We start from the raw sequence: 27,954 nt of genomic DNA on the forward strand, positions 1-27,954 counted from the left end.
TTGATGATCGCCTATGACGAATTTGATTTACCCCCAGGTGTTAGTGTTCACCTCACATCAGCTGCAGCAGTAGAGCTTGCCAGTTTGTTTTTGCGATTTAACAACATCATCACTCTTGAGCTTGACTTGAGTGATTGTTGTTCTGTAGCAGTGGAGACACTGGTTACAAGTATCACACACAAGACTCTTGAGAGACTGAAACTGAGTGGAATATGCCTGACTTCAAAAGCAGCTGCAGCGCTTGGTCAGTCACTTCCTGAAATGTCGTCTCTGCAAGAACTGGAGTTAACTGGGGTGAATGGAGGCATGGTGCAAGCTGAGGACATGGAAAAGCTATTTGGTGGATTCAGCAGACCACTTCCTCTGCACAGGCTTACTTTCAGTGATTTCAGCATTAGAGGCTGCCTTGCATCACTCGCCAAAATTTTTCTGTTCTTACCCAGTTTGAGGGTGTTGAAGCTTGAAGAGTTAGACATGGATGAACATGACCAGTGTGGTCTGCTGGAGAGCGGGTTTATTTGTAATAAACTGACAGCACTGAGCATAGAGGGGAAAGACACAGTGAGAAGTGTTACATGCCACCTGGATGAAAACGAACTTACGCTGGATGGAGTAGGCCTGACTCTAGCAGTAGCTGTAGCGCTCAGTCGATTACTTCCTGAAATGTCGTCCTTACGAACACTCAAGTTAACTGGGGTGGATGGAAGCATTTTGCAAACTAAGGAAATGGAGACGCTGTTTGGGGGATTTAACAAATCGCTGCCTTTGATCTACCTTACTTTCAGTGATTTCAGCGTGAGAGGTTGTCTGACTCCACTCACCAAAAGCTTCCGCTTTTTCTCCAATCTGAGAGAGTTGAATCTTGGAAGGTTTAATGGAGAGTTCAATATGGATGAACAGAACTTGTGTCTTCTGCTGGACAGCTTAAGATTCATTCCCAATCTCAAGAAATTGAGCGTAAAGGGCAAACTACTGAGTCAAGCACATTTGCTGCACAGCAAAAGTAAAAACAATAGCTAGTTTTACACACAAGACTCTCGAACAACTGCACCTGGATGGAATCAGCCTGACTCCAGCAGTTGCCGCAGCGCTTGGTGAGTTACTACCTGAAATGTCATCCTTACAAACACTCAAGTTAACTGGGGTCGATGGAAGCATTGTGGAAACTAAGGAAATGGTGGCACTGTTTGGAGGATTCAACAAACAATTGCCTTTGAGCGAGCTTACTTTCAGTGGTTTCAGCGTGAGAAGTTGTCTGGCTCCATTCACCAAAAGTTTCCGCTTTTTCCCCAATTTGAGAGAGCTAAATCTTGGACACTTGCGTATGGATGTACATAACTTGTCTGTTCTGCTGGAGAACTTAAGAGTAACTCCTAATCTCAAGAAACTGAGCATAAAGGGCAATTCACTAAGTCAAGTGCATTGCTGCACTGTGGAAGTAAACCCAATAGCGAGTGCTACAAACAAGTCACTCGAACAACTGCACCTGGATGGAATATGCCTGACACCAGCAGTAGCCTCAGCACTCGGTCAGTTTCTTCCTGAAATGCCGTCTTTAAAAGTGCTCAAGATATCTGGATTGTATGGAAGCATTTTGGAAGCTAAGGAAATAGAGGCACTGTTTGGAGGGTTTAACAAAATACTACCTTTGAGCGAGCTTAGTTGTAGTGGTTTCAACGTGAGAGGTTGTCTGGCTCCCCTCACGAAAAGCTTCCGCTTTTTACCTAATTTGAGAGAGTTGAATCTTGGACAGTTCAATATGGATGAACAGAACTTCTGTCTTCTATTGGACAGCTTAAGATTCATTCCCAATCTCAAGGAACTGAGCGTAAATGGCAAATCCCTGAGTCAAGCACATTGCTGCACTGCGGAAGTAAACCCAATAGAGAGTGTTACATACAAGACTCTCGAACAACTGCACCTGGTTGGAATGAAACTGACTCCAGCAGTAGTCGTGGCACTCGGTCGGTCTCTTCCTGAAATGCCGTCATTAAGAGAACTCAGGTTATCTGGGGTGGATGGAAGCGTTTTGGAAGCTAAGGAAATGGAGGCGCTGTTTGGAGGATTTAACAAAACACTACCTTTGTGCAAGTTTACTTTCAGTGGTTTCAGCGTGAGTGGTTGTTTGGCTCCACTCACCAAAAGCTTCCGCTTTTTTCCCAATCTGAGAGAGTTGAATCTTGGAGAGTTTAATGGAGAGTTCAGTATGAATGAAAAGAACGTGTGTCATCTGCTGGACAGCTTAAGATTCATTCCCAATCTCAAGAAACTAAGCGTAAAGGGCAAATCACTGAGTGAAGCACATTGCTGCACTGCAGAAGTAAATCCGATAGCGAGTGCTACACACAAGACTCTTGAGCAACTGTACCTGGATAGAATAAGCCTGACTCCAGCAGTAGCCGCAGCACTCGGTCGGTCACTTGCTGAAATGCCGTCATTAAAAGTACTCAGGTTAACAGGGGTGGTTGGAAGCATTTTGGAAGCTAAGGAAATGGAGGCGCTGTTTGGAGGATTTAGCAAAACACTGCCTTTGAGCAAGCTTACTTTCAGCGATTTCAGCCTGAGAGGTTGTCTTGCTCCACTCACAAAAAGCTTCCGCTTTTTCCCCAATTTGAGAGAGTTTAATCTTGGAGGGTTTAATGGAGAGTTCAATATGGATGAACAGAACTTGTGTCTTCTGCTGGACAGCTTAAGATTCATTCGTAATCTCGAGACACTTAGCGTAAAGGGCAAGCTACTAAGTCAAGCACATTGCTGCACAGCAGAAGTAAACCCAATAGCGAGTGTTACACACAAGACTCTTGAGGAACTGCACCTGGATGTAATAAGCCTGTCTCCAGCAGTAGCCGCGGCACTCGGTCGGTCTCTTCCTGAAATGCCGTCATTAGAAGAACTCAGGTTAATTGGGGTGGATGGAAGCGTTTTGGAAGCTAAGGAATTGGGGGGGCTGTTTGGAGGATTTAACAAAACAGTACCGTTGCGCGAGCTTTCTTTCAGTGGTTTCAGCGTGAGTGGTTGTTTGGCTCCACTCACCAAAAGCTTCCGCTTTTTCCCCAATCTGAGACAGTTGAATCTTGGAGGGTTCAATGGAGAGTTCAATATGGATGAACAGAACTTGTGTCTTCTGCTGGACAGCTTAAGATTCATTCCCAATCTCGAGATACTTAGCGTAAAGGGCAAATCACTGAGTCAAGCACATTGCTGCACAGTGGAAGTAAATCCAGCAGCTAGGGTTACACACAAGACTCTCGAGGAACTCCACCTGGATGGAATAAGCCTGACCCCAACAGTAGCTGCGGCAATCGGTCGGTCACTTCCTGAAATGCCGTCATTAAAAGTACTCAAGTTAACTGGGGTTGATGGAAGCGTTTTGAAAGCCAAGGAAATGGAGGCGCTGTTTGGAGGGCTTAGCAAGACACTGCCTTTGAGCGAGCTTTCTTTCAGTGGTTTCAGCGTGAGAGGTTGTCTTGCCCCATTCACGAAAATCCTTCACTTTTTTCCCAGTTTGAGAGAGTTGAATCTTCAAAAGTTAAACATGGATGAACATGACTTATGTGACCTGCTGAACGCACTTTCCTCCACAGCGGAAGTAAACACAACAGCTAGTATCACTTGCAAGGCTCTCGAGAAACTGAATCTCATTAGAATAAGCCTGACTTCATCAGCAGCCGCGGCGCTTGGACGGTCACTTCCTGAAATGTCCTCCTTACAAAAACTTCGGTTAACTGGGGTGGATGGAAACATTTTGGAAGCTAAGGAAATGGAGGCGCTGTTTGGAGGGTTTAACAAAACACTGCCTTTGACCGAGCTTACTTTCACTGGTTTCAGCGTGAGAGGTTGCCTTGCTCCACTCACAAAAAGTCTCCAGTTCTTCCCCAATTTGACACATTTAAATCTTGGTAAGTTAAATATGGATGAACATGACTTGTGTGATCTACAGGAGAGCTTGCAATTCATTCCCGATCTGTCGATGCTGAACCTTTCACGCAACCCACTGGATCAGGCAGTGAGATCTATCGTGCCACACGTCAGTAACTTGCTGAAGCTTCAGAGGCTTTTCATTGTTCAAACAGGTCTTTCTGAAGAAGATTTCAATTATGTTATAGAGACCGTCCGGCAAGCTCTACCTGAACTCACAATTTATGGAGACAGCTAATTCTCCTCAGTTTCCTGTGGTGTGATTTGACTACTTTTATTGACTACTTTGACCATCCCTCTTTGGTACTGACTTTCGTAGCTTCTAGTCGAACTGTTTACTAAGAGGCTAACGAGATAAAGTGGTTTAAATGTATTCTAACATATTCATTGCCGCTTTGATAGGAACTCACAGCAAAGCAACTAGGCCTACGGGAAAAAAAACTAGTCCTGCGCATGAATTAAATTTCATTCTGGTCCTCTTTTGTTCTTTGCTGCGTTAAATTTACTGTCGTGCCAAACTTAAATCAGGATCCTGAACGCAATTAGAGTCATCTGAGTCATCAAAATAAACGCCGCAGGACGCTGAGATCTTAAGATACTGCCCATGTACATGAAGCATTGCAGCTTCATGGATATGGATCGCCTCGAACATGTCAATTAGCGGTATGCTTCTGGCTAAGCCGATCACTGTACCACACAGCCAAAGGCGTATCTTCAGTACAAAGTTGTAATTTAAATCTTTAGTAAAATGAATCTTATACATGGCTTGTGACAGCAAAAAAACAAAACTTCATTGTCAGTGTGTTTGACGGTGATGTAACATGTTAGCCATTTGCCAAACATAAACACGTCACTGAACGATTTAGAAATAGCTTTAATTTTAGAAATGTCATGTTTTTAAGTCTGCATTTAAAATTGTAAATAGGAGGGCATTTCATTTTAATAAAGTAAATATACAGACTTTACAACATTGCAAACATTGTCATGAAAAAATTTAGAATCGTTATTTAGGAACAGTTTCAACTTCATCATTTTATTTATTTGCAACTTCAGAATTACAAATACAAATTAAAATAACGTAAAAAGATAGGGCGAGGAGACCTCCAAGAAACCACAAGGCTTATGGGGGAGGCCACCTTGGGTTAGCAATAAGTTTGTTATTTCGCTGTGAATGTGCAGCTAGGCCAATTTCAGACTCATTTTATTAGAAATTTAATCATTTTTTTCTTAAAAGAAGAGAAGCTACTCGAACCAGTGATCGATTCTGGTAGAGAATTCCAAATTTTAGGACCCTGGAAAAGTATTGTAAACTGAACATGACTTCATAACTTCATAACGAGTATAGTCTTTATGATCTACGCATAAAACACTTACATTTATCTTCTACACTTACGCATAAAACACTTACATGTATCTTCGAATAAACCGCTTCATTAAGCTATAACATGCTTCAAAACGAAGTGTGAGAGTTATCGGTGCACGAATATCTGGTAAAAACAAAAGTGATATTGAAAATCGCTGCCGGAAAATTCGAACGTCTGTTGTTAAACTGGAGTTCTGATTTGATGACTTTCACAGTATACCAAGGCAGAATACTCAGTAACAAAGTTACCAAAAATAAAGTTACAACTTTCAGATATTTTCTCGCTGTCCGTGAGGAATGTTTCCAGTAAAGCTCTAACTTTTCCAACTCTGCTTTTGTGTTTTAGTTTCCAATAAGTTACAAATGTCGTGATCAGTAAAAACGACATCGGTACTGAAAAGAAAACATGGATGTTAACTGTGTAGAAGACCTTTTCGTTTATCCCAGCAAACGATAAACACAAAAAGCAGCAAGAGTGATTCTGTTTCGAATAACGCGATCTCGTTTTGCCAGTAGACCAATTACCGTATACTGAACTAAAATGTTTTCTAGAAATTTTCATCACCTTTACCTATCAAAATATTTGTATCTATATAATAATAATATACATGTGAATACTGGTTAAACTTCAACAAAACAATTCTCCAAAGCATCATCATATGATCTAAAATGGGGTAGCCAAAAACCAAACTAATCGATTCTGTAGCAGGTGTCCATTTGTCAAATCCGTTTGACTCCACAAACATAATTTATGGAATTAACTAGCTAATGCAATTAAAATCCTCGTGAATTGACGTTGTAAAATTGTTTTCATGGCTTTAGATCATTGACAATCACCTGTCACAGAAAATATACTTCAATGTATTGGTGAACTCCCCGTTAAATACAAACCACAGCGTGTAAAACGCATCAGAAGCAAACGCGAAAGGAATAGCAAATCGTTGCCAGAAGAATCCTGCCTTGTTTGCCAAACAAACATCGCATACAGTAGTCATACATCTTACAATATACCACGGTAAAATTGATATCACCATTGGCAAATAAAACATGGCGAACTTTTGTAAATATTTTCGAGCGCCTAATGCATTTCTGGCTCTCTCAAATTCAGCTTTCTTTCTCTGTTGTGGGAGTTGGATGGATTCATCTGGTGCTACTCTGGATGATCTGTTTTTTAGCTTTCGGTACGTTAACCAACATACCACAATGAAAGCTAACCACGAGCAAGAGCAAAATAGATGAATGTAAACGATGTAATAAGTCCGTTCGTCGATTCCGGTGAACGACAAACAGGAGCACAGCAAGCACAAAGATACAATGGACAGAGAAACTAAGTAAGCGGCCCGTTTGGTAATTTTCACTCGGTGGAAATGAGGATGCGTGTAAGCGGCATATCTCTCAATGTTCATCAGTAAGAGCATTGCAAGCTTTGACGCGATCAAGAAATCCGTTAACAGCGACGTGAAGCTTGGAAAATCGAAAGTTTCCAGTTCGTTGTTTACGCCTCGAAGAATTTCAGTGACGCCGAAATATGGCAGAAGAACTGTCCCAGCCAACAAGTACAGAACAAGACTGACATCCTCGATTCTGTGAATCGCTTTGCGAGTCACGTTCAAAGGATTCTTCACAACGGCAATAATAAGAATAATACTTCCAAAACATGCCAAACAAGCAAAAATAAGCGATATTGTTCCATTTGCTACCATAACCGCGGAATAAAACTCCATGTCTAGAACTGGCGAAATAGTATTTTTCACTTTTTTTAGGGTTGTCAGGCAAGCGTTATCAGCAAAATCATACCATCTGCCAAAACACATGACAGATTCAAAAAGCAATTTAGTGTTATGAATATATTTCTATATCTCTATGCATAATTGACAGAATCTTTAATATGTTTCCTGCTGAGTCGGTGCAATCAACTCAACGGACAATTATATGCCAGATGAAATTTCGTGTCCTTCATTAGGAACCTTCAATTTTTAAGTGCTATAAAGGGCTTAGTTAACCTTGCAATATCATATCAGGCAGACAAGTGGCAAAATTCAATACAAAATGTTTACGAGATATTGTCATTTATCAGTTAAAACAAATGTACGTCAATCGCTAAAAAAAATGTTTCGTGGCTTGGGGCACGAAGACGGATAGAATATTAAAAATTAAAACGACTCGGTAAATTATTGAGTGGCTACACCTGTCAAAATGACAATTTAACAAGAAGACTAGCGCAAAAATTAACTGGATATTTAATCATGCATGATCTATTCAGTGGCACGTAGTGGCCCAATGTTAACCAGAATTGCACGATTTTCTAAAATAGACCTTTTTGGGAATCCGATTAAAGGATTTTCCTTTTAAATGCACCATCTATTTACGAATGGAGCATTAAATAAAAATTAATTCCTCTTAGGTTCTCTTAGCTTTAAACCAAGGGGTTTTGTCGAATGCTAATGAGTCTGAGTTGTGATTTTAAAACCTTTTAAATTTGTTATCAGCAGCTGTGGACGTCTGTTTGCGTTCAAGAACAAACAAAACCTTCATCGATTGGTTAGCATGTAATAGATTGCAAAAAAACCTTTTGCACTCTGATAATTATAAATGGAACAAAAGCGTTAACAAATGTAAAAGAAATGGAAATAGGAAACTATGGTGTTCATAACACATGGTAGACCGCTGGGAGAAATTACCCCGTCATTTTTTGAGTAATGTTACATAATGCATTCACGTTCTTTTTTACCTCTCGAATCTTCGTTGCACGCAACCGAAATTGAATTGCTGAGAATGTGGAAATTTATTTCATTTTATTCCGAAATTTAATTTTTAAAAATGTGGAGATTTATTTCACTTTATGCCGACAATGGATTATTATAAAGCAGGTGAACGCTATCGAAAGGATCTATATTGCATTCATAATGACATCGGAAGTCACCCATCAATTTTCAATTGGATGCTCAAGAGCTAGGAAAATTCCCTACAGAAATAAACCAAACTTCGTAGTGAGCATTAGTTCGTCAAAATGGTTTAAAATAATTAATACAATTCCCTCTTTGAATATATCCTAATGGTGTTGTCATTTTGCCTCGTTTACTTCTCACATTTATGACCAAACAATTAAATTCGGGCTAAATTTAAAGTACTTGTACTGTGGGATTTCTCAGCATGGCGTAATTTAAAATACAATGGGAATACGGCCTAATCCCTACTCGACAGAATTATAATTACAACTACGGTTGCGGTCTGCGACCACCGAGCCGCACCAAAACACTCTTTGTGCCTCCTTAGCAGACAATTCGTTAGATTAGGTTATATTTATTTGTAATTTATAAACATTCATTTTAAATTGTATAATTCATGAGGTCAATAAAAATTTATACCTTAATTAAATTGGTGATTTCCCGTTTCTGCGCTGAAAACACAAAGAACCTGGTCTGTATAAATGGAAGCAATTATCTAAATGATGCCATTTCGATAGCTGGAAACCAATACCAATTCAAAATTTGTCAGTAAACAGACGTAAAATAGCTAGAGATTTTATAACCTAGACCATTTTGTACCGATAGAATCCGATCGTAGCAAAAAAGTCATTAGTATGGAACCATGATTTATACATAACCTTATTGATAAATAAATAATTAACATTTGCCATATCAACGATGCAGGAAACAAAAAACCTTACATGACCTTATGACTTTCAATAGCTTCACAAATGCCATTTCAACAGATTCTATATTTGAACTTGTATAAACAATTTTCAAAAAGACAAACAAACGGACAGCTGTGGTTACCAAGTTTGTAAAATTTAGACAGTCTTATAGTATGAATTTAAGTGTTGATTTATTACTAACAATTATCAATAAATGAACCTTAAACCTATATGTCACTACCTTAAACTTATATGTCACTAGAAAATTACGAAATCCTATCTTACTAATTTACTGATGATTATTTAAATTGTAGTTGTTGTAAAGCATGCAGTTTCACCTCGCTAACATAAAGCCATTATCCAAAATTTGGAATGCTAATTTTTCCTAGCATTTCGTTATAGGTATGTACGAGAAAGTGAAAACGTGGCTGACTAGCTTGCGTCCAAAGCTCCACTGAAGTTATAACAAAAATTCTAGCTACCCGAAATTAACAAGAATATTTTATGATTGATAGCACATGCGACCATTAGGTTATAGCCTTGTCATAATTTTAATTATATTCTTGTTAATTTAATATAGCCTATTAATTAAGATATTAAAATATCTTAATTAATAGGCTATATTTAACTTCAGAATATTATGCCACAAAAAAAGCAAACAAATGCACGACCTTTAACATTTTTGGTTGACTTAGGCCATGTTGGTAAGTCTGTACTGATTTGAATTTGTAATAATATTTCAATGTTTCATGCTGCTTTAAATTAATGTCGTGCCAAACGCAAAATCAGAACCAGGATGCACTTAGAGTTATCTACATTCATCACAATCAACGCCGCCATACACTGAGATCGTTAGATATGCTGACGGATCCCTTATTGGCCTCTCAGCTTCATGGATATGGACCGCCTCGAACATGTCAACCAGCAATATGCTCATGGCTAGTAAGCTGTTCGATCATCTACCACACACCCTAGGAGAGGACGTGGGACGTATCTGCAGTACAAAACTGTACTTCATAGTCGTCTACATGACTTGTGACAGCACAAACAATCCTTCTCGTCAGTTTGATTGACAATGTTGCAAAATGTAAACTGTCAGCCATTTGCCAAGCATATACAAACAAATGCACAATTTTTAAATAACTTTAATTCACAAATGTCATGTTAACTGAGTCTGTATTTGAAATTGTAACAAGTTCGTGGGAATTTTATTCAATTTAATGTAGTAAACATTTAACATTGTAAATATTGTCTAAAGCAAAGCTTGTGGGTAAAGTAAATAGTACAAAACATAGCGAGATTAAAAAACAACGTTTCGACATCGTTCACGATGTCATTGACCTACGTATTTACTTGATAATGACATCGTGAGCGATGTCAAAACTTTGTTTTTAAATCTCGCTATTTTTTTTTCACTAAGGGTGACAAAAAAAAAACAAACTTGGAATCGGAATCTTGTTTGCAGGTAGACTTTTATCTTCATGATGCGACTCACCTTCGTGATGTACGCGTGAAACAATTATCTTAGAATAAGGCGCTTCACTGAGTTATAATATGCTTCAAAGCGAAGTGTGAGAGTTATTGGTGCAAGGACATCTGGTAGAAACAACAGTGATATTGAAAATCGCTGCCAGAAAAATTCCACCTCAGTTGTTGAGCTAGGATTCTGGTTTTTAACTTCGATAATTTTCACAATATACCAAGGCAAAATACACAGTGACAGAGGTACCAAAAATAAAGATACAACTTTCAGATATTTTCTCGCTGTTCGTGTGGAATGTTTCCTGTGAAGTTCTAACTTTTCTACGGGCTGAGGAATTTCGTCACTCACAACTCTGTTCTTGTGTTTCAGTTTCCAATAAGTGACGAAAGTCATGATGAGCGAAAGCAACATTGGGAACGAAAAGAAAACATGAATGTAAACTGTGTAGAAGACATTTTCGTTTACCCCGGCAAACGATGAACACACAAAAAGTAGTAAGAACGACTCCGTGATAAATAAAGTGATGAACGTTCTCCTTTTTGTCGTCATTCGACGATGAAGATACGGAGAAATAAACGCTGCGCATCGTTCGATGGAAATGAAAAGAGATACTTGAACGTTTGCTTGCGCAAAGACAAAAAACGTCGAAGACAAGTAGCTTGGAAAATGGATAGTTGTCGCGGTAATTTCTAAGCCATGAAGAATCTCAGCGATTCCAAAATACGGCAGAAACATTATGCCGGCCATAAGGTTAGCGTAGAAGAAAGCTTTATGAATTTTGTCAATGACTTTGTCGAAACGAAGAGGATTCTTGGCTGTCGCGAAGATTAAAACAATGTTTGTGAAACAGATCGTCACTGAAAGTAACAGCGAGAAGCATCCATTTAAAATCAAAATGACAAACTCAAATCTCCTCAACTTATCTTCGTCTCCCTCTGTGGTTATATTACGCATTTTAAGGAGCAACACTTTTTTCAAGACTTAGGCAAATTGCAGCATAACAATGACCCAAAAGGTTTGAAATAGCGAGCTTCACGCGAAGTTATAAACTCTGCTAAATATCCGATTTTGTCGCCTCGTAATATAATAGCGACGGAAGAAACACTTAAAATATATTGGCAACTATTTGCTTTTGAATTTTCTGGCCAATCCGAGTGAACATAAAGTTAATTGAAATTGAATATGCTGAGTTGTGTAGGGAAAGAAAGACAGCTGTAAATTACCATGGAAAACAACATTACGCCGAGACAATACCAAGCAGATGGAACTCACAGCCGACTGAGCATATTAACTTATTGGTCTAGTGATATGTTGCCAGGCTTAAGTAGAAAATTTGTATAACCAACTTTCTAACAAATCTTCAAGAAACTGGTTTTTTTAAAAAAAAACATGTGGTTGTTTTTATGGAAACAGTGTGACATTAAGAATTAGAATCAATGACAAACTGGCTTTGTGTTCATCATAGTGCAAAAATTGAGTAATCAAAATACGCCACCTCCTAATTACAACAGAAAATATTAATCTAAATTTGAATTTCAACTTAAATGCAGTATAATGGTTTCCAGCCGCAATCCCTGATGTTTGGAAAAGATTGGTTTAAAATTCCTTACTGATCACAATGACATCACAGTCTGCGAACTTCAATATCAAAATAAAACGCAAACTGTTGAGCTACCTTACAAAACGGAACATTCTCTGTATGTACCATTTTGTGCAATTACCACAATTTTTTATTTTAAATCACAGTCTGCGAACTTCAATGTCAAAATAAAACGCAAACTGTTGAGTTACCTTACAAAACGGAACATTTTCCGTATTTACCCTTTTGTGCAACTAAAGATTTACTGTTTTTGCAAAACATAACTCGAACAGAACAGAACCCGTAACTCCAAGAGGATAATGGCTTAGACAACGCAAATTGATTAGGATGCACAGTACATCTAAAAGTGTTTCCTTCGAGGTCTCCGATATGAAATCCACCATCATATCATGCACGAAATAACGTCGTAATTTCTAGCTGCCCGCCGCCTTCTTAGATGAGGCGATGACACACGGAAGAGAACTACCAAAGCTGCCTAAACAATGGACGAAAAAATGTTCAGATCAATGTTTTTTCTAATACACCTTTATTATTTGCAAATATTTTTTCGTCTTCGACAAGAAGCAAATAAACTACAAGAAGCCAAGTATTACACAAGGGAAATAATAAAACGTAAAACATAAACGAGATGCGTGAACCATTCCTTTCACTCAGTCAATCATGCTTCGTTTTATTGTTCCCGAGAGTTGGCCCTCAACGACCATAATGACCTGAAATGAAAAAAATAATTAAACGGTAATTAATTAGTGCGCGTTGGGTTCTGATCTGGAGTGACATCTCACTTATTCCATTCTTGTATAAGTATCCCTATTTGAAGGAAATTTGGCTCATAAGGTCAAATATGGCGCATGTACACCTTTGGGCAGAATATAGGTTATGTGCAATAAAAATAAAATAAAAAGTGTCAGAAAAAGTCACCTTGTGAAACACTGTACATGGCATCGAATCCTTTTCTGGTATTACGACGATTGGATTTAAAAATAATCGTTATCTTTTCTCCCGTTCCTCGGATAAACACCCTGGTAACATATGGTGAACGATAACGGTTCCTCATCCGGGACCCATAACGGCTCTTTGCCCGGGAGCCATAGCGACTTCTCATCCGGGACACACGGCGGCTCTTTGTTCGTCGGGCATAAGTATAACGGCGATACGTTCTTTTGAAACTATCAAAAACAGTATGGTAACCATCGTCGTCGTCGTCATTGTTGTTGTTGTTGTTGTCGTCATTTTCGTCATCATCATCATCATCATCATCATCATCACAGTCATCATTTTCTTGAGACAGAAACCTTTTATCGTCTCCTCCTCTGTAGCGGCCATAACGACCATATCGACCACTCAAACGACGCATCAAACGACTCCCACGGAAAATTTTAACGTAATCATGACTAGAAAAAGAAAACAACAAGATCAGGCACAATTCGCAATCAGTTACTTGGAGCTTGAAAAACTTTATCTATCTATCATGACGATATAAACAAATCTGATTGAACTGTTATGGCAGGGAAAAGTATAAAATCTTCACAGTGCGAGGGTCCAACAAAGCTATTTTGTAAAAAGTAGCTTTGGTTAGATAGAAGAGATTGTAAATATTAGATATATAAAGTAGATATATAAATATCACATTGTAATTTTTGGACACTGAAAATAGAAGGGATTTGCATATGCATGGGAATGAGCTTGAGGATATTTTAGGCACAGCATTTTCTCCACTCACCACCGTTCTGTTTCGAAGGTGCGAAAAGCGAGTACCAGTGATGATCTTCGCGGCACAGTGATGGTCCATTTGCACTCAACATCGTTTGGGTAGTTGCCAGGGTAACCAGGAGATTTAAAGTTCCCGGATGAACCAGTCAATGATCCTCCACAGCTGAGAGCTAAAAAATATACAAATCTTGTTGTCGCTAATATCGCTACACTTATTCTACTGGGTACCGTCAAATGTTTCGTTTAATTTTTTTGGAGTGTTTTTCAAAAGCCTTTGGCTGAAAAAATGCGCACAATTAAGTATTTAACCACAAACAATATTCAAGTTGTGACCAAGTATACTCGTATACTTGGTCACTCAGATTATTGCTCCGCTAAAAGATTGATATCCATCTGAAGACTTCGTGTTCTAAAACCAAGCTTGCTGTGTTAATTAAATCTGTGTCGTCATACGGTACCTCGAGTTTTAGGCCAAAATCAGTGTTGCGTACAACGAATAAGCTTACCTGACGGTCCCTTCAGAACAAAAGGTCAAATGTTAGTATTAAAGCAAACCAAGCCAAACAAAGACGATATCAGTATTTAGTACATGCCTTCAATAGAAAAAAATGTAAGAATTTATTTTCCGTGTAAAATAATTGACCGGTCTGTTCTGGGTTTGAATATGTTTGGTTCAGCAGCGAAACAAATGCATTTTAAAATCTACCTTTGTTTTGGACATTATTATGTACTAAAATTACACAGATTTACACAGGGTTATTGAGAACATTACCTCGCTGCACGCTGTACTTGGCAAAGAAACCCCTCTTGGTGACACTGCGATCAGATCTGAAGACGATGCTTATCAACTCGCCCGTGCCTTGTATGGAAGTTATTTTGTACTTGGCTCCGACTCTGCCGGTTAAATGACGAACCAGCCGTCTGCCCACATAGACTTTGACATAGTCATATCTATAAAGTAAAAGAAATTGCAAATATTGACATGGTGAAAACTTCTGACTAGTGTTTTGTTTGTTGACCCAATATTTAACAATTATTCACCGAAGTGGAGGTGAATAGTGCTGGATATTTCGCGGCGAGGTAAATATCCACCACATTGACCGACACTGACGTGAATAATTGTTTTAGTATACTACACAAGTTGAATAATTAGCGGACCAAAACATCACTTTCAGTAAACAAAACTACGCGCGAAGGCAGTTTGTATCTCTTTAGCCGTCGGAGGCCGGAATAGTACTTTGCTAATCATCTCCTAGTTAACCAATAAGCGCGCGCGAAAGCACTATTTACTTGTGTGGTATATACTAAAATAACTTACTCGAAATGAAAGGAACTACCTCGGCAAATGACATCCAAAACTGATTTGTGCTATTACCTCGAAGACTTCCATGCATTTGTACGTTTCTAGTCACGTGCCATGATTTTGGCTTCTAGACTTCCTTGTCTACTATATACACCTAATTAAAGAAAGGTTGACCCTGTGAAAAGCATAAACCATGAAAGATAAGACCGAATAGCAGGCAGCATTGGTGCGCTGAGAAATATTCCATTTATTGATAATCAAGATATTTTCTTCTTTTGGGGCTATGCAACCTGTCATATCATAATGTTTATTCTGTCACAGATGGGGATGATTTTTTCAGATTTCCCAGTAAACATTTGTGTCGCATCGTTCATGGTTTATGCTTTTCACGGGTCAACGTTTCTTCAATCACGTATATGTTACTTAGGGACCATGCATGTGAATAAATTAGATCTTACTCTTTTTATTTTCCTCCCGAAATCCAACGACTATTGAAATGCTATCATTCAACTGGGACCGGCATGCAACAAGGGCGACACTGTAAGTAAATGTTAAACTAAGGATATGTTCATTATTGCGCAAAAATGCGTTTTTCAAAACGTAAAAAAGATATAGAAAAATGAATTTATTCAATACAAAAGCAAAAAAAAAAAAAAACAAGGCCACTTTTATAATAATGGTAATGACGTTCTGATAATTTATCAAGCGTGGAAACGAAAATCATTACGGGCGCTTGTTTTCGAGATATTAACAGAAACGTCTATTCAGGGCAAATGGAAATTGCCTATTCTAATGACTGGATCAGTAGATGCTAAACGTTTTTTGGCATCTGTAAATACTGACTGATTAGTTGTCTTCTTTAAGTATATTACCTGAACGTAGTTTGACATACTCCAAACTATTTTTATATATAATTTATGAACATTTCATTTTTGGTTGAACGAGTGTTTTCAGCTGGTTCAGTTATTTATATTATATAACCAAAAGAACATCCTGACAAAACTCATTTCTTCGATTCGACTAAGATACATGTGAAGGGAGCATCAAGAATACTTCTCGATTATCCAAGGTAAGTTAAAATATATGACATATGCATTATTAGGTGTTTTATTAAATGATCAACTGCGTTCGACAACTGAGTTTGCAAATCTTTAATTGTCGATCGATCTTGTAAAGTTCGAGGCTGCAACAACCAGATATTTAGGCTTACCATACCAATTCGACGGACGTTTTTTTTATTATGACTCATCCGCTTTTTAATGCACCATTTGCAGATGCAGCTGGAAGGAAGAATAATTCAAAGCATAGAGAGAAAATAGAACTGAATGTGTCTTGCGATCGACGAGTAGCAAAAACCTAAAGCCTGTCTTTAAAAAAGTTTTCTCTTGTTGCAGTTCTAACTGTTTTATATTTCAGTCAACAAATATAAAACTGATGGTTCGCCTTAGTTATCTGACGGATGAAATTGAACTCAAACATGCGAGAGTCAGTATTGCGTAGTAGTCGTTATATGTATGCTTGATGTTAGCTTTTCAATTTTTTTCTCAGTTTCTTTCGCTGCGAAAGAAGAAGAAAAATCAAACTAAACAAACTCAATATTCACCAAGAAGGATTTCACATAGCCTGGTAGGTTTATTTTTGATTCTACAAGTAAATTGCGGTGCGAATGTGATGAATTTTAGGATAAGATTAGGTAATTCTGTATATGCCTACCTCTGTTTAAAACCTTTAAAAACTGTTTAAAACTTCCTAATTTAGACGGTAGAACAACCTCAAGTTTGAATCATCTCAAATTCTTATAAAATCATGTACGATGGATGTTTTTTATTCGATGTTTTTTTTAATTTTCTTACCAGTCGAAGAAAGAACAGACATTTCCCAGTTGCCGAGGCCTCCTCTAAGGTTGAGATTCGGTAAAAGTCGCCAGTTTGAATAGAAAATAGAAATACGATATAAATTATAAAACAGTTTCCAAAGGCTTTTATTGTGACAATGTTTGGGGGATTGCAATTTTTCTGTCATTCATCATTCGAGTTACACCTGTAGCAATTTGTGAGAAACTTAATTTTTTGTCAGACTTGTTTGCGCCAGCTACTTTGTCGATCCCAGAATGTTTCATTTCGATTGAACAACAATATAAGACCTAAAATTGTTTGCTTCACTGGCCAAGAATTATTCGAATCGAACTTGACACCAAGTAATCGTTCGGCGATCGCGACGATTATATGAGAGCCCCCTTATTGCTTCCAATCGCTTGTATCGCCTCCGATCGTCTCAGTGGTTGCAAACGATCGGGGCGATTATATGAGAAACAACCTTAAAGACGAAGATTCGTGGCTAATTTACAAAAGAAAATATTTTTCCGACACGAAATGTTCTACACGCTGACAGTCCTGCTTTTCATGCAACTAACAGCTTTTCATGATCGAATTTTGTTTGACAGGCACAGCGTCTGCCTCACCAAGCAATTTTTTCAAGCTGTTTTTCAGAAACTTTGTGTATGAATGTATTACTAACAATAGATTATTCTTTTTTATCTTGAATTTACCAATTAACAGCACGACGATAAAACTGAAACTGCCAAAGATCGGTTCATTTTTTTAGACTGACACACGGTATTATGAAATCAAACAGTTTTGTCAAGGAAAGTTACAAAAAACCAGGAAATCCGCAACAATTGTGCTATTTTAAAACGTTTTCCCTGAGTTTAACAGCCGGTTCATGAATGCATGGCGGGTTTATTTGTAGCTCAAAACTCTTTCTGACTGAAAACTTTTACAGATTTCACAATAAAAACATGCAAGAATTTCGCAATTTTTGATATACAGTTTGCGCAGTAAATTGAAGTAGGCGTCAATTTTGATAAAAAATTTTGAAATCATATTTTCAATATGCCCTGTTCTAAGAGGAAGTGTTTAAAAATATAAGAGCTAAAAAAAGCGGAGAAATAATTATGCTGTGTAGTTTTACAACGTTTTTACTGAGTTGTTATAGAAAATTGACAATACAAACTGAGCCAGTTTTGAAATCGCGTGGCTGGGCATTGTCGCATTAAGGTGGATTCCCACTGTCGCATTTTTATCCACGCACGTCAACGTACGTAAAAATTATTAACGCCCGTAAAAATGAAATTTTACGCGCGCGATTACGTGCCTCGACTTTACGTTGTCCAATTTCCAATGCCACGCTTTTTCTTGGTATTTGCGTACGTTACACGCACGTATACGCACGTAGCCATTGCGAGTGTTTTAAAAAAAGTTGAACTGAGTTCAACTTTTTTCGCGGCTGTCTGCGGTTACGCAGCGACTTAACCAATCATACTTTTGGATTTTGTCACATGACACCACTTACCATGTGGAACGACGATTTACATGGGAAAACATTCAGATGTAGAAGCGCTTCTCATCGAGAAAGTTTGAACATTTCCAGCAATAATCTATAGAACTGACCCACATTACACGATCGCAGTAGTGAAAGAAAACGCCTGGCATAGGGCACATAGGCTGTGAACCGGGAATCCGGGAAGGTCGCCTCAAATAATTTTTTTTTACTTTATGGTGTCTTCAGAAGTATTTATAAAATGACTCGTGGTCATATTCACGCATTTCTTTTACTTGCGTGTGGCAGCCATGTTGGAAAAGTCAAACAATAAAACATATTTACTTGCATAAAAATGTTAATGATTTTTTCCCCAAAGGAATATCAACTTATTGTTTTACTTCCCCAATATGGCCGCCAAGAACACACTCTATTCACTAACTTGATAACGGCATTGAAACAGCTCTCTTTGATACCTAGTATCTCTTGCTTTTTTTGCTCTCTAGTCTAGGGTCTTTGCCGTAGGTAAAAAACAAAGGAGAAGGAAAAGCTTGTTTCCAGCGGGTGCCATTACTTCGGCGGCAGGCAAATCAAATAACCCGTGATCTCCCTGCCTTTTGGCGCGAAAATTCAGGATGGCGGGTATTTACGTACGTTCAACGCACGTTAAAAAGAAACGTTTTTTGTTAACTTTACGCGACAGTGGAAATTTGTCAACGTACATTTTTTAATGCACGTTTTACGTACGCAAATATTTACGCGACAGTGGAAATCCACCTTTACTTTGGCGTACATTAATTTTAATTGCTTTACGTGCGTAAATTAAAACAGAGAAAACGCAGGGATGGCTTGCGTCTGCGGAAAAAAAGTTGAACTTATTTAAAGTCCAAACGCTAGTAAAATAGAATTTGCGTCTGCAGAAAAAATTGAATGCGGTGTAACTTTAATTCACACCCGTTAACGAACGAAAAATAACCTGACGGTGGAAATCGATCCAAATGTATGACCGGTCAGCATACGGTGGGTTCATTTGAAGCTGAAATGCATTTTGATTACAGCTAATTCGTGAAAGATTGTCGGACAAAAGCACAAAAGTGCACGCTTCAAGACCGAAAGGTAGTATGGATAAAAGTAGAGTGCTACTGCACCTGCTGAATACTAATAAGATGGCGACATGATAAATGCGAATTTGAAATTTTCTTTAAAGACGTGTGGAAACACGTCTTTTAGCCACGCTGAATTTTAGAAGAATTTTTTAAACTTATTGACATGCGACCGTAAAAGTAAAGCTACAGGAAAAAGGCCTCCTGAGAAAAAAACAAAACCTTCACGTGCAAATATACAAACTTGTACATTTCCTTTAGGACAATATGCAAAATTCAAGTAAATACCCAGACCACCTTTCGGTCTTGTCGATGGCACTTTTGTGCTTTTCTCCGTTAATCTTTCTCAAATTAGCTGTATATAAATAGACTTCTTAGACGTCATCATACATAAAGCTTCCAAAGAACTTTTTAATAAATACCTTTTTAACTGAAATTGTAATTACCTTTTAACTAGAGTAATACCTTTTAACTAGAGTTATATTTATACAGATTTCTATTTATTCATACCATAATCACAATTTTATACATATAAGCACTTTTTACCTTTTTAACCGTCTTTTATTTGTAATTTTTAAACCTTCTTTTTATTTCACGAGAGCGTTTTAACGAGCTACGGCTCCTAAGCTCTTCGGGGATAAATAAATTATGTCTTATGTCTTAAAGCAACGAGCACGTATTCTTAAATTGAAATCCTAAATTCGATTCAGTAGCCGTCAATTTTGAAGACGAATTTTCAAATAATATCCTTCCATGGCCACACACCCGACTTAAAGAGAAAGTGTTTTAAAACATTATTTTACAAAATGTCAAAACGGCTTTTTCCCCTGCTAACAAAAAATCCCATTAAAGATTGAAGTAGAGTAATAAGCCACTCAATCGAGGCGATGAACACTTTGTACGCAGCAAGCAGTATATAGATATCTGTGGTGCTAATTTTAACACACACGAAATCTCCTTTTTTCCTTCTTTACGCTTGTTAGAAAAAAATTGGCAAGGCTTCACAGTTAAAAATGCTTTTCATTATCGCTACCAGTTTCTCACACCACACTAATTCATTGAGATGCATGGTTAAGACTATTTTCGTCCAAACTACTAAACTCGCCTTTTCGGCTCTTTGCAGTGTGAATTTCTCTCAAATACAAAATTCACCAGGAACGGTTTTGTGTTAGCAAGGTAGGTTATAGCCTTTTTTTTATTTTTCGGTTCATTTTTAAAAATAAATTTCATCGAAAGAATACTATTTGGCCGCTGAATCCTTCATGTTTACACCCGCTTTCAGAGTTAGGAGCATAGCTATCTTTTTACATCCATCTTTCGACGTCGTCTTTCGACATCGCCTTTCGACGTGCTGTTTGAAATGAGCCAAAGAAACAACTATCACATTTCTGTTGTTAAACTCTACCACCGGTATCACATTTCTATTGTTTAACTCCACCACCACCAATCATACACAAGCTCGAAGCGACATCAAAAATTACATACTTTCACCCTAGCAATGATGAGGACATAAACGATTGTTAAATTTTATCATTGTACTGTATTAAACGACCGAAATAAAAGTTTTGCTTGAAATACAATCCGTGTGTTAAGTGTCTAAGTTTCGCGGCCCTCAAAACTAGCTTAAATCATAGTTTGCGCAATACGTTAAACCGCTACTGTGAATCCTGTCAAACCGGTTAAACAAGCCAAGATAAAAATAGGACATGACATCGCCTACAATTATATTAAATCCACCGCATTTTATTCATGAGTCTATGACGTTATTCACGTTAATGTATTCCTGCTCACGGTTATGAGATTCCTGGTCAAAAAGGGGTCTAACCGGTCTCTACTATACTACTAACAGTTCGTGCTTTCATGCCAAAATGAATATCTGTACGCTGATGCAAGCTTTGCATTTCAGTTAATTGCATGCCTTCTTATACAACCAGTATAAAAAATACTTACATAAAACTAACTCATTTGTCTCAACAGATACACGAGTTTTCATTCAAGATGCTGTCGTTTCCTGAATGTATTACCTGGCTTGCTGTAGGCTTAACCGAGTCTGTTGCTATAGTAACACTTAACATTATTACAATCACTGTTTTTATGAAAAACAGTAATCTTCGCAAGCGTAGCACGTACCTGGTTATAAATTTGGCAGTTGTAGATATGTTGGTTGGAGGATTTGCAGCCTATTTTCTATTCAATGAAGTTGGAGGGTTATGTAATGCCTGGAAGTTACACTTCTCTAAAGTACTTTTTGCATTACGTGTCTTGCTCCCTACTGCATCTCTGACCAACATCACTATAATATCTCTAGAACGGCTGCATGCAACGTCTAGGCCGTTCATACATCGGCTTATAAAAGATTGGTTTTACGGATTAATAATAGGTATTGTTTGGATTACGGCTGGGTTGTTATCAATTGCCCTTACAATTCCATGGAAATTTAAAGGAAAGAATAGTTATTATTCGTACTTATGGAATTCATTTATTTCAATATGTCTGTTAGTCATTTGTGTTTCTTACGCGTCCATTATTATTAAAGTCCGTTGTGGAGTGCAACCTCAACACCATGGTGCAGCCAGTAGAGAAAGAAAACTGACCATGACATTGTTGATCGTGACTGCCGTATCTCTACTGTTGCACTTACCAGATAATTTATACCATTTTCTCGATTCCGCCTCTGGCATTATTGGTTCAATCCCCAAAGTAACGTCTGCACGGTTACACAATGCTCTAAATGTTTCATTTTATGCAAACTCGCTTGTAAATCCTATATTATACGCTATCCGCATGCCAGAATACAGAGCAGCTGTACTTGCGCTCTTTCGCAGACGACCTCAGCAACAAAGACAAGTTGCAGTTATTCCTCTTCATGACATGCAACGCGAATGATGAGAAAAACTATTTCCTTTTACTACCTGGATTTGTTAACTTGTAATATTATGTTATTTAAAATTTTAAAGGAATAAGCACGTCAACGAAAAAGATAGTTATCTTTGTAAGTTTGAACTTACTGATATAGACATGGTTGTAGAAGGGAAGTTAACAAGACGTTGCACTCTCAACGTAAGATAATTAACACAGTCAGGTGTATTATTGCCTTTACTTTGAGTTTCAGAGTAGGCGATTAAAATTTAAGCTATATTGTAGGTTCACTTCTACTCAGTTTGTGAACACCACAGATTAAATTTTGAATTTAATTAAAGGATAATGTTTAAGGATAATGTAAAATCCTTTCTATTCATTTCAACAGATATTTGTAAAAGTAGAAATGCAGATATGATTTGATATTATTTATTCATAATTTAATTCTTTAATAGTGTTATAATGAATTTGTGTTTAATTGTAGTCATTATAATAACTAAAAAAAAATGTTTGACTTGTTTAGAAACAAGTCTTTTATGCACAATTTTCCAGTGTTATCATTTAATATTACATGTCATTTGCTGAAAATACTAAGAATAAAAACTTGCAGATGCTACAAATTGTTTTGTTTTTCTTTGTGTGGAATTGTTACCTAAAATAGTAGTTTGAAATATATATTATACAGACAAGAAGCGACATGTCCAGAAGTGGCCCATTAGGCCGGAGTTTATCAGACTTATCCCCGGGTTTCCGCAGCATGAAGCGACTAGGGGTATTTCTATTCCCCTTAGATGGGATGCTAGTCCTTCGCAGGGTTACCCCCAGTGTCCATTTATACACCTGGTTTAAGAGAGGCATTATGAAACTAAAGTGACTTTCCCAGAGGACCGCTCGATACGGACTCCAGCGCACTAACCATTAGGCCACCGCGCCTCCCATAGCAGCCTCGGAACGTACGGTTTTTTACGTTTTGAAAAACATATCTTCGTGCAATAATGAACATGAATATCCTACATACTAAATACGAAATACTACTGACACTATAATAAAGTATTTTCATTCATTCATTCATTCATTCATTCATTCATTCATTCAAGTTCCACATCGAACAACATTTGTGCTACACAGTTTTCTCCTTGTTTCTTCCAAAATAATTGTAAGTAAATGATCAACGTTATTGCTGTAATTTTATCTATTAGTTTCTGAGTTCAGAGAAGAGGGGATTCCTACGAAAAAGTTTAGTTTCTTGCAATGGGTGGCTAATAGTTCACTTTTGTTTAATTTGTTTATTGATTTAAGCTTTATTTGTCAACGTTTGAGGTGTATTATTTCATCGAATACAATGTCTGAGTAATGCAATGTAATGTAGTGTGTTTGTGTTTTCAATAAAGCACTATTAAAAAATGTAGACCGCGAAATATTGAACAAGTTCGACTTACCGTCGTTCAGTAAGGAAGTATACAAATTCTATCCTGACTTGCGATCCTCGCGAAACAGTGATCTTCCAAACGCAGTGAGCGTTGTTAGGGTAGTTGCCAGGATAATTAGGAGATGTAAAGGTCCCGGAAGTGCTGGTCAGCGAGCCACCACATTGCCCTGACACAAACAAAATAACACAAGCCTCAAGATCAGAACTTCAAATGATGATTTTTCACGCGATATTGATTTGTCTCCGACGAGAACATAATATTTAGTATCAATAGTAAGTGTATGCATAAATGATATTAATCTATATGTACAAATGATGAAGTAGTTAAATAAGTGTCAAAGTAGGACTCGCATTTTTTAGCTAAAGAAGTTAACAGCTTTTTAAAAGCTTTTTGATGGGAAAATGTCAACCAGAGAGTGCACGGTTATTTCGTGAAAGTAATGTTTTTATCCTTAGATCTTTGTGGGATAGAAAAACGTCGGTAGCACAAAAAAACAAAATCCTATAAAAATTTTAATTTATTGTTCTACCAAAAAGTATATTTGTCTGTTCTCTTATTAATCATCATCATCATCATCATCATCATCATCATCATCATCATCATCATCATCATCATCATCATCATCATCATCATCATTGTATTTAAAAAGGAATCTATACCTGGTGGTGACGTCGGAACGGTCACTGGAGTCGTAGGTTGTTCCGTGGTCGTCGGAAGAGGTGATGGCGTTGTCGATGAGACACTTGGTCCGGCATTACACTGGTCCGTATTGCAACAGTGAAAAGAACAAGACTCAATCGTACCATTGCGAGATCCGTTTAGAAACTCACATCCATGGTCTCCAGTACAAGGGATTTTTGGAATACACCCTTTTGCAACTGTATGTGTGTTTAGAACAGTGTCAAATGCTTGTAAAGTGTAACAGCTAAAGCCTGTTTCGCAAAGTCGTAATGTCTGTGCTGCGATGCAGTTATCCAAAGAAACGGGCTCCAAGCAAACGTAGCATCTTAAACGCGTAGGAGCTGTTAAAAGCAAATTAAATTTTTATCATTATAATAATAATCTTAATGAATAGTTTTGTCAAAAAAAAAAAACAAGAACTGCGGGGGCAAATATGAAAAGAAACAGAAGAAATGAAGGAAACGGAAGCAAAGAAAAAAACCTGTTATCTGTAATAATATTAAGTAAGGTGAATATACCTTTATAAAAACCAAGAAATCATCTTGTGGTCTTCATATCAAACAAATTGGTATAATTCGATTACCTTTGAACATCATTAAAATATCTAACGTGGAATTGATTGTGTTGATCTTTGAAATATATTTTCAGTTACTATTTCCTACCTTGTTCTTGGTGTGGTAACAAACTTTTCGGCTCCAGGTCCTCGAGTACTTTCATCCAATCAGAGGAGACAATATCTACCGGCTGAATGGCCGAAGTGCATGCTATTATCGTCTATCAGGAAAAATTGAGTATGCCAGTGAATAAATTAAAAATACAATCGCGAAAATCACGAAAGATGAAAGTAGCAAGGGAATGTGACATTGCAATAAAATCAAAGTTCAGATTAACAAACAAAACTTCAAGGCTGATCATACTACGTGAAAAGTAGACTTTGCGAGACACCAGCACGACTAGAACCGATACAGCAGGATTGCAACCGCGGACAGCTGTTTCGTTCTTACTGGAACTCATTAGCCTTGTGTAGCAAATCTAAATGACGCCAGCTCAAGAAGCCAACGTAAATAAATTGCCCATTAATCCGTACACTGCATCAAGTTCCGTACTTTAAACTCACCTGTCCCCGAATCTCGCGTTGCTACATCACGTGTTTCCGGGGAACAAGAAACCCAAAGTGTCACGATGGAGTCCCACAAAGCAAAAAAAACTTAAATGTGAATGGACAGAGCCATTCTAAAACATTTAAGCGCATGGACAAGCCTATTCTAAAGCGCAGCATTTTATCGGATCTTAAAAGATCTACGGTCCAAAAATATACGGTAAAAGTGAGACTAAAACTGCAAAGGACCGCACACGATAATGCTGCTTATCGACAGTATTAAATACTTTAACAAAATAAACAGCTGTTCTTTTACACGAGAAATTTGTAGTTTTTCTTTTTTTAACGTTTCTACAGTGGTCGTGTAAGCGTAAGTGCTATTTACTTGCGAGTTTGTCCATACGATACGGACTATTTTATTTTGCGTTTCACTCATGCCGTGAAAGAAAGTGTTTAACTGCTGCTCGTAAGAAAGCCGTAATTGAAATTAAAACAAGGAAAATCCTCTGCTTCCTGACTTCGGTCAGGTTTTTGCTTTGTAAACGGAGAAAATAGTTTTGAAAACATAAATCGATTCCAATTTTGCGTACGTTGCTATGTGAAGCTACGCGTTGGTACCGTGTGCAATATCGCTCAGCCTCGCTTTCAAGTCGCAATTCCACTCTGAATACCTCGACTCGATAACCAATCAGACGGCGAGAATTCTCCTAGCTATGCGATTCTAAGAGAAATAGTGGGAATCTAGGCGAAGTTTTCGTTTTAAAGAAAGGTTTTTGGAACACCGGCTGTTTTAGAAAGTGTTGAAAAATTGTCTGCAATTCCGATTCGTTTGTCTGAGTCATGACGTCCCTCGCGCGCTTCGCTATGGCAATCAACTGCAATAAATTAATTTTCTAGAATTTAGTAGTACATTAGCCAATATTTCTTAATAAACTAAATTATCGCCACCTTTGAAAAAATGATGTAAAGATATTGTTCAAAGGTAGACTGAAAATTAAAATGAGAAAGACTGGCTTGTTTCGATCTTGCAGTGTCAAATTTACTCGAACCTTCCATGTGAATAAAGTAGAATTATTCAAACACATTATAAACAACCTCCCTTAAGGCAATATCAAGTACCAAATTAACAAAAGACCTTTTTAATCAGGATGTACAGAAAAAAACAAGTCCCTTCAAACTGATATCCTGGGATAGCCTCGCAAGTACTGCTCTTAATTCTGCGTAAAATGTCACTGCTTTTCCCCCAAGAAATCGGATGAGGTCCTTTCTTCCACTTTCCCTGCTTACATTAACTGATTTCTTTTTCTTTTTCTTTTTTTAACGGTAAAATATAATTACAATTTATTCATGCGCTACTGGAGGTTAATGGGTTGAGTAGAATACCACTTGATAAACAAATGATATTGCTATCTAAAGCCCTTCTCCTAGTGAAGAACTGCAAGGTTCGCTAAAATCTCTTTTCGCTCAAAAGAAGTATAGCCTGACAAAATGAATAATTAGTTCTCACATTTTCAGATTAGTGAGCATCAAACAGTCTTCTTGACGCAAACATGAACGTTCTGCTTTAATTGAATTGTAACATGAAAAGACGAGAAGTTTACCGGAGAACTACATTAATTAACACAGTAGGTCTAACTAACGGAGGGATTAATTGAGGAGTAATGAACTGCTCTATGTCATAGCCGGAGTAGACAAATTCAATTTATATCGGCCTTTACTAACTTTTTATTTTATTGCAGTTCATCTTTAATTTAGTCGAAATATGCAGCAATATTAATTTTTTAAAGGTGGTTGAGTAAGATTGCCGAGAGCTATGGAAACTCAGTTAGCTTCGATTACACTTAAGATAATACTCATCAAAAAGAGATCGATTATGACTGTTATTCTTTCCTTTTTTACTTATTTTCATGGTATAGGTATTTGGAAAAGCTTTCACATCCATTTTTAAGAAGCTAAAAGACCTCTTAACGAAGTAAAAACTGAACCAAGATAGCGGCACTGGGAAATCAAATGGCATTCGTAAATTGGAACAAATAAGTTACGAAATTAAAATTGTCCAAAAATACTGTCAACATATTGCAAACAACCGAACTTAATTCAATAATCTCTAGGCTTACCGTAAAAACGAGCAAAACCTTCTTCATCTTCGTTTGATTCCTTCCCTTGCAGAATCTCTTTCTTGATATATACTGGTGTCTCTTGTTGCTTTTTTGATCATTAAATACTTAATATATCGCTACTGATGGCATAATTAAAAAAGGTAACTCATTTCAAACCACGAGTAATATGTTCTTACTTAAAAATCGATTCAAGTGCCACGTGGCTTCCATCTCTCAATATTAAAAACAGTGGGTCACGGCATTCATGTTTTCTTCATAAAAATGGAAATGTGCCATGTGACTAAAGAACAGCTTTCATTCTTGTATTATATTAAACAAAAAAGAAAGGCC

At 37.5% G+C, this 27,954-nt stretch overlaps 5 protein-coding genes across 8 annotated transcripts in view; 2 read left to right on the plus strand and 3 right to left on the minus strand.

Annotated features, from left to right (window-relative positions):
• LOC144650941 (uncharacterized) overlaps nucleotides 1-7,182 on the minus strand; it is a 39,363-nt gene extending 32,181 nt beyond the window's left edge. Inside the window, exons 1-2 of one of the 2 annotated variants that reach the window (XM_078510782.1) lie at nucleotides 5,308-7,182; nucleotides 5,245-5,273 (exon numbers count right to left, since the gene is read on the minus strand). In XM_078510782.1, coding sequence (XP_078366908.1) covers nucleotides 6,115-7,095 — 981 coding nt within the window. In that variant the 5' untranslated portion in view covers nucleotides 7,096-7,182 and the 3' untranslated portion in view covers nucleotides 5,245-5,273; nucleotides 5,308-6,114. Of the gene's footprint in view, nucleotides 1-5,244; nucleotides 5,274-5,307 lie in introns of those variants that run through there. The other variant, XM_078510781.1, reaches the window with a different exon arrangement.
• Nucleotides 4-4,933, plus strand: LOC144648626 (uncharacterized). The gene is made up of 2 exons (XM_078508134.1): nucleotides 4-795; nucleotides 983-4,933. The coding sequence occupies exons 1-2, from the start codon at nucleotides 4-6 to the stop codon at nucleotides 4,154-4,156; spliced, it is 3,966 nt and encodes a 1,321-aa protein (XP_078364260.1). The 3' UTR covers nucleotides 4,157-4,933.
• Nucleotides 7,183-10,104: 2,922 nt separating the features above from the next.
• Nucleotides 10,105-11,537, minus strand: LOC144650944 (uncharacterized). Its single transcript, XM_078510784.1, has one exon. It carries the CDS (start codon nucleotides 11,353-11,355, stop codon nucleotides 10,438-10,440), a length of 918 nt encoding a protein of 305 aa, XP_078366910.1. The 5' UTR covers nucleotides 11,356-11,537; the 3' UTR covers nucleotides 10,105-10,437.
• Nucleotides 11,538-12,307: 770 nt separating this feature from the next.
• On the minus strand, nucleotides 12,308-27,749 carry LOC144650938 (uncharacterized). The gene is made up of 8 exons (XM_078510776.1): nucleotides 27,622-27,749; nucleotides 25,068-25,179; nucleotides 24,384-24,746; nucleotides 23,734-23,890; nucleotides 14,484-14,662; nucleotides 13,722-13,881; nucleotides 12,920-13,392; nucleotides 12,308-12,711 (listed from the first exon to the last, which is right to left on the minus strand). The coding sequence occupies exons 1-8, from the start codon at nucleotides 27,646-27,648 to the stop codon at nucleotides 12,695-12,697; spliced, it is 1,488 nt and encodes a 495-aa protein (XP_078366902.1). The 5' UTR covers nucleotides 27,649-27,749; the 3' UTR covers nucleotides 12,308-12,694.
• Nucleotides 14,624-22,345, plus strand: LOC144650940 (histamine H2 receptor-like). 3 transcript variants are annotated; one of them, XM_078510778.1, is made up of 4 exons: nucleotides 14,624-15,554; nucleotides 16,040-16,083; nucleotides 16,563-16,640; nucleotides 21,413-22,345. In XM_078510778.1, exons 1-4 carry the CDS (start codon nucleotides 15,536-15,538, stop codon nucleotides 22,319-22,321), a joined length of 1,050 nt encoding a protein of 349 aa, XP_078366904.1. In that variant the 5' UTR covers nucleotides 14,624-15,535; the 3' UTR covers nucleotides 22,322-22,345. The 3 variants fall into 3 exon arrangements, with proteins under 3 accessions (XP_078366904.1, XP_078366905.1, XP_078366906.1); XM_078510779.1 differs by lacking the exon at nucleotides 14,624-15,554 and adding an exon at nucleotides 20,559-20,611 and having other exon boundaries at nucleotides 16,061-16,083; XM_078510780.1 differs by lacking the exons at nucleotides 14,624-15,554; nucleotides 16,040-16,083 and adding an exon at nucleotides 20,559-20,611 and having other exon boundaries at nucleotides 16,540-16,640.
• Nucleotides 27,750-27,954: the final 205 nt, after the last annotated feature.

This window comes from Oculina patagonica, chromosome 4 (assembly GCF_052425735.1).
Source record: "Oculina patagonica isolate OP01 chromosome 4, crgOcupat, whole genome shotgun sequence".
In the NCBI taxonomy this organism is placed as follows: domain Eukaryota; kingdom Metazoa; phylum Cnidaria; class Anthozoa; order Scleractinia; family Oculinidae; genus Oculina; species Oculina patagonica.

Coding starts and splice junctions, on each gene's coding strand:
- LOC144650944 (XM_078510784.1), bottom strand. CDS start 11,355: ATGCGTAATATAACCACAGAGGGAGACGAAGATAAGTTGAGGAGATTT.
- LOC144650938 (XM_078510776.1), bottom strand. CDS start 27,648: ATGAAGAAGGTTTTGCTCGTTTTTACG. Junction 23,891..24,383: donor CGTTCCGACGTCACCACCAG/GTATAGATTCCT, acceptor TGTTTGTGTCAG/GGCAATGTGGTGGCTCGCTG. Junction 14,663..23,733: donor TACTTCCTTACTGAACGACG/GTAAGTCGAACT, acceptor TTTACTTTATAG/ATATGACTATGTCAAAGTCT.
- LOC144648626 (XM_078508134.1), top strand. CDS start 4: ATGATCGCCTATGACGAATTTGATTTACCCCCAGGTGTTAGTGTTCAC. Junction 796..982: donor TTACTTTCAGTGATTTCAGC/GTGAGAGGTTGT, acceptor TACTGAGTCAAG/CACATTTGCTGCACAGCAAA.
- LOC144650940 (XM_078510778.1), top strand. Junction 16,084..16,562: donor ATACTTCTCGATTATCCAAG/GTAAGTTAAAAT, acceptor TTTTTTTCTCAG/TTTCTTTCGCTGCGAAAGAA. Junction 16,641..21,412: donor GAAGGATTTCACATAGCCTG/GTAGGTTTATTT, acceptor TTGTCTCAACAG/ATACACGAGTTTTCATTCAA.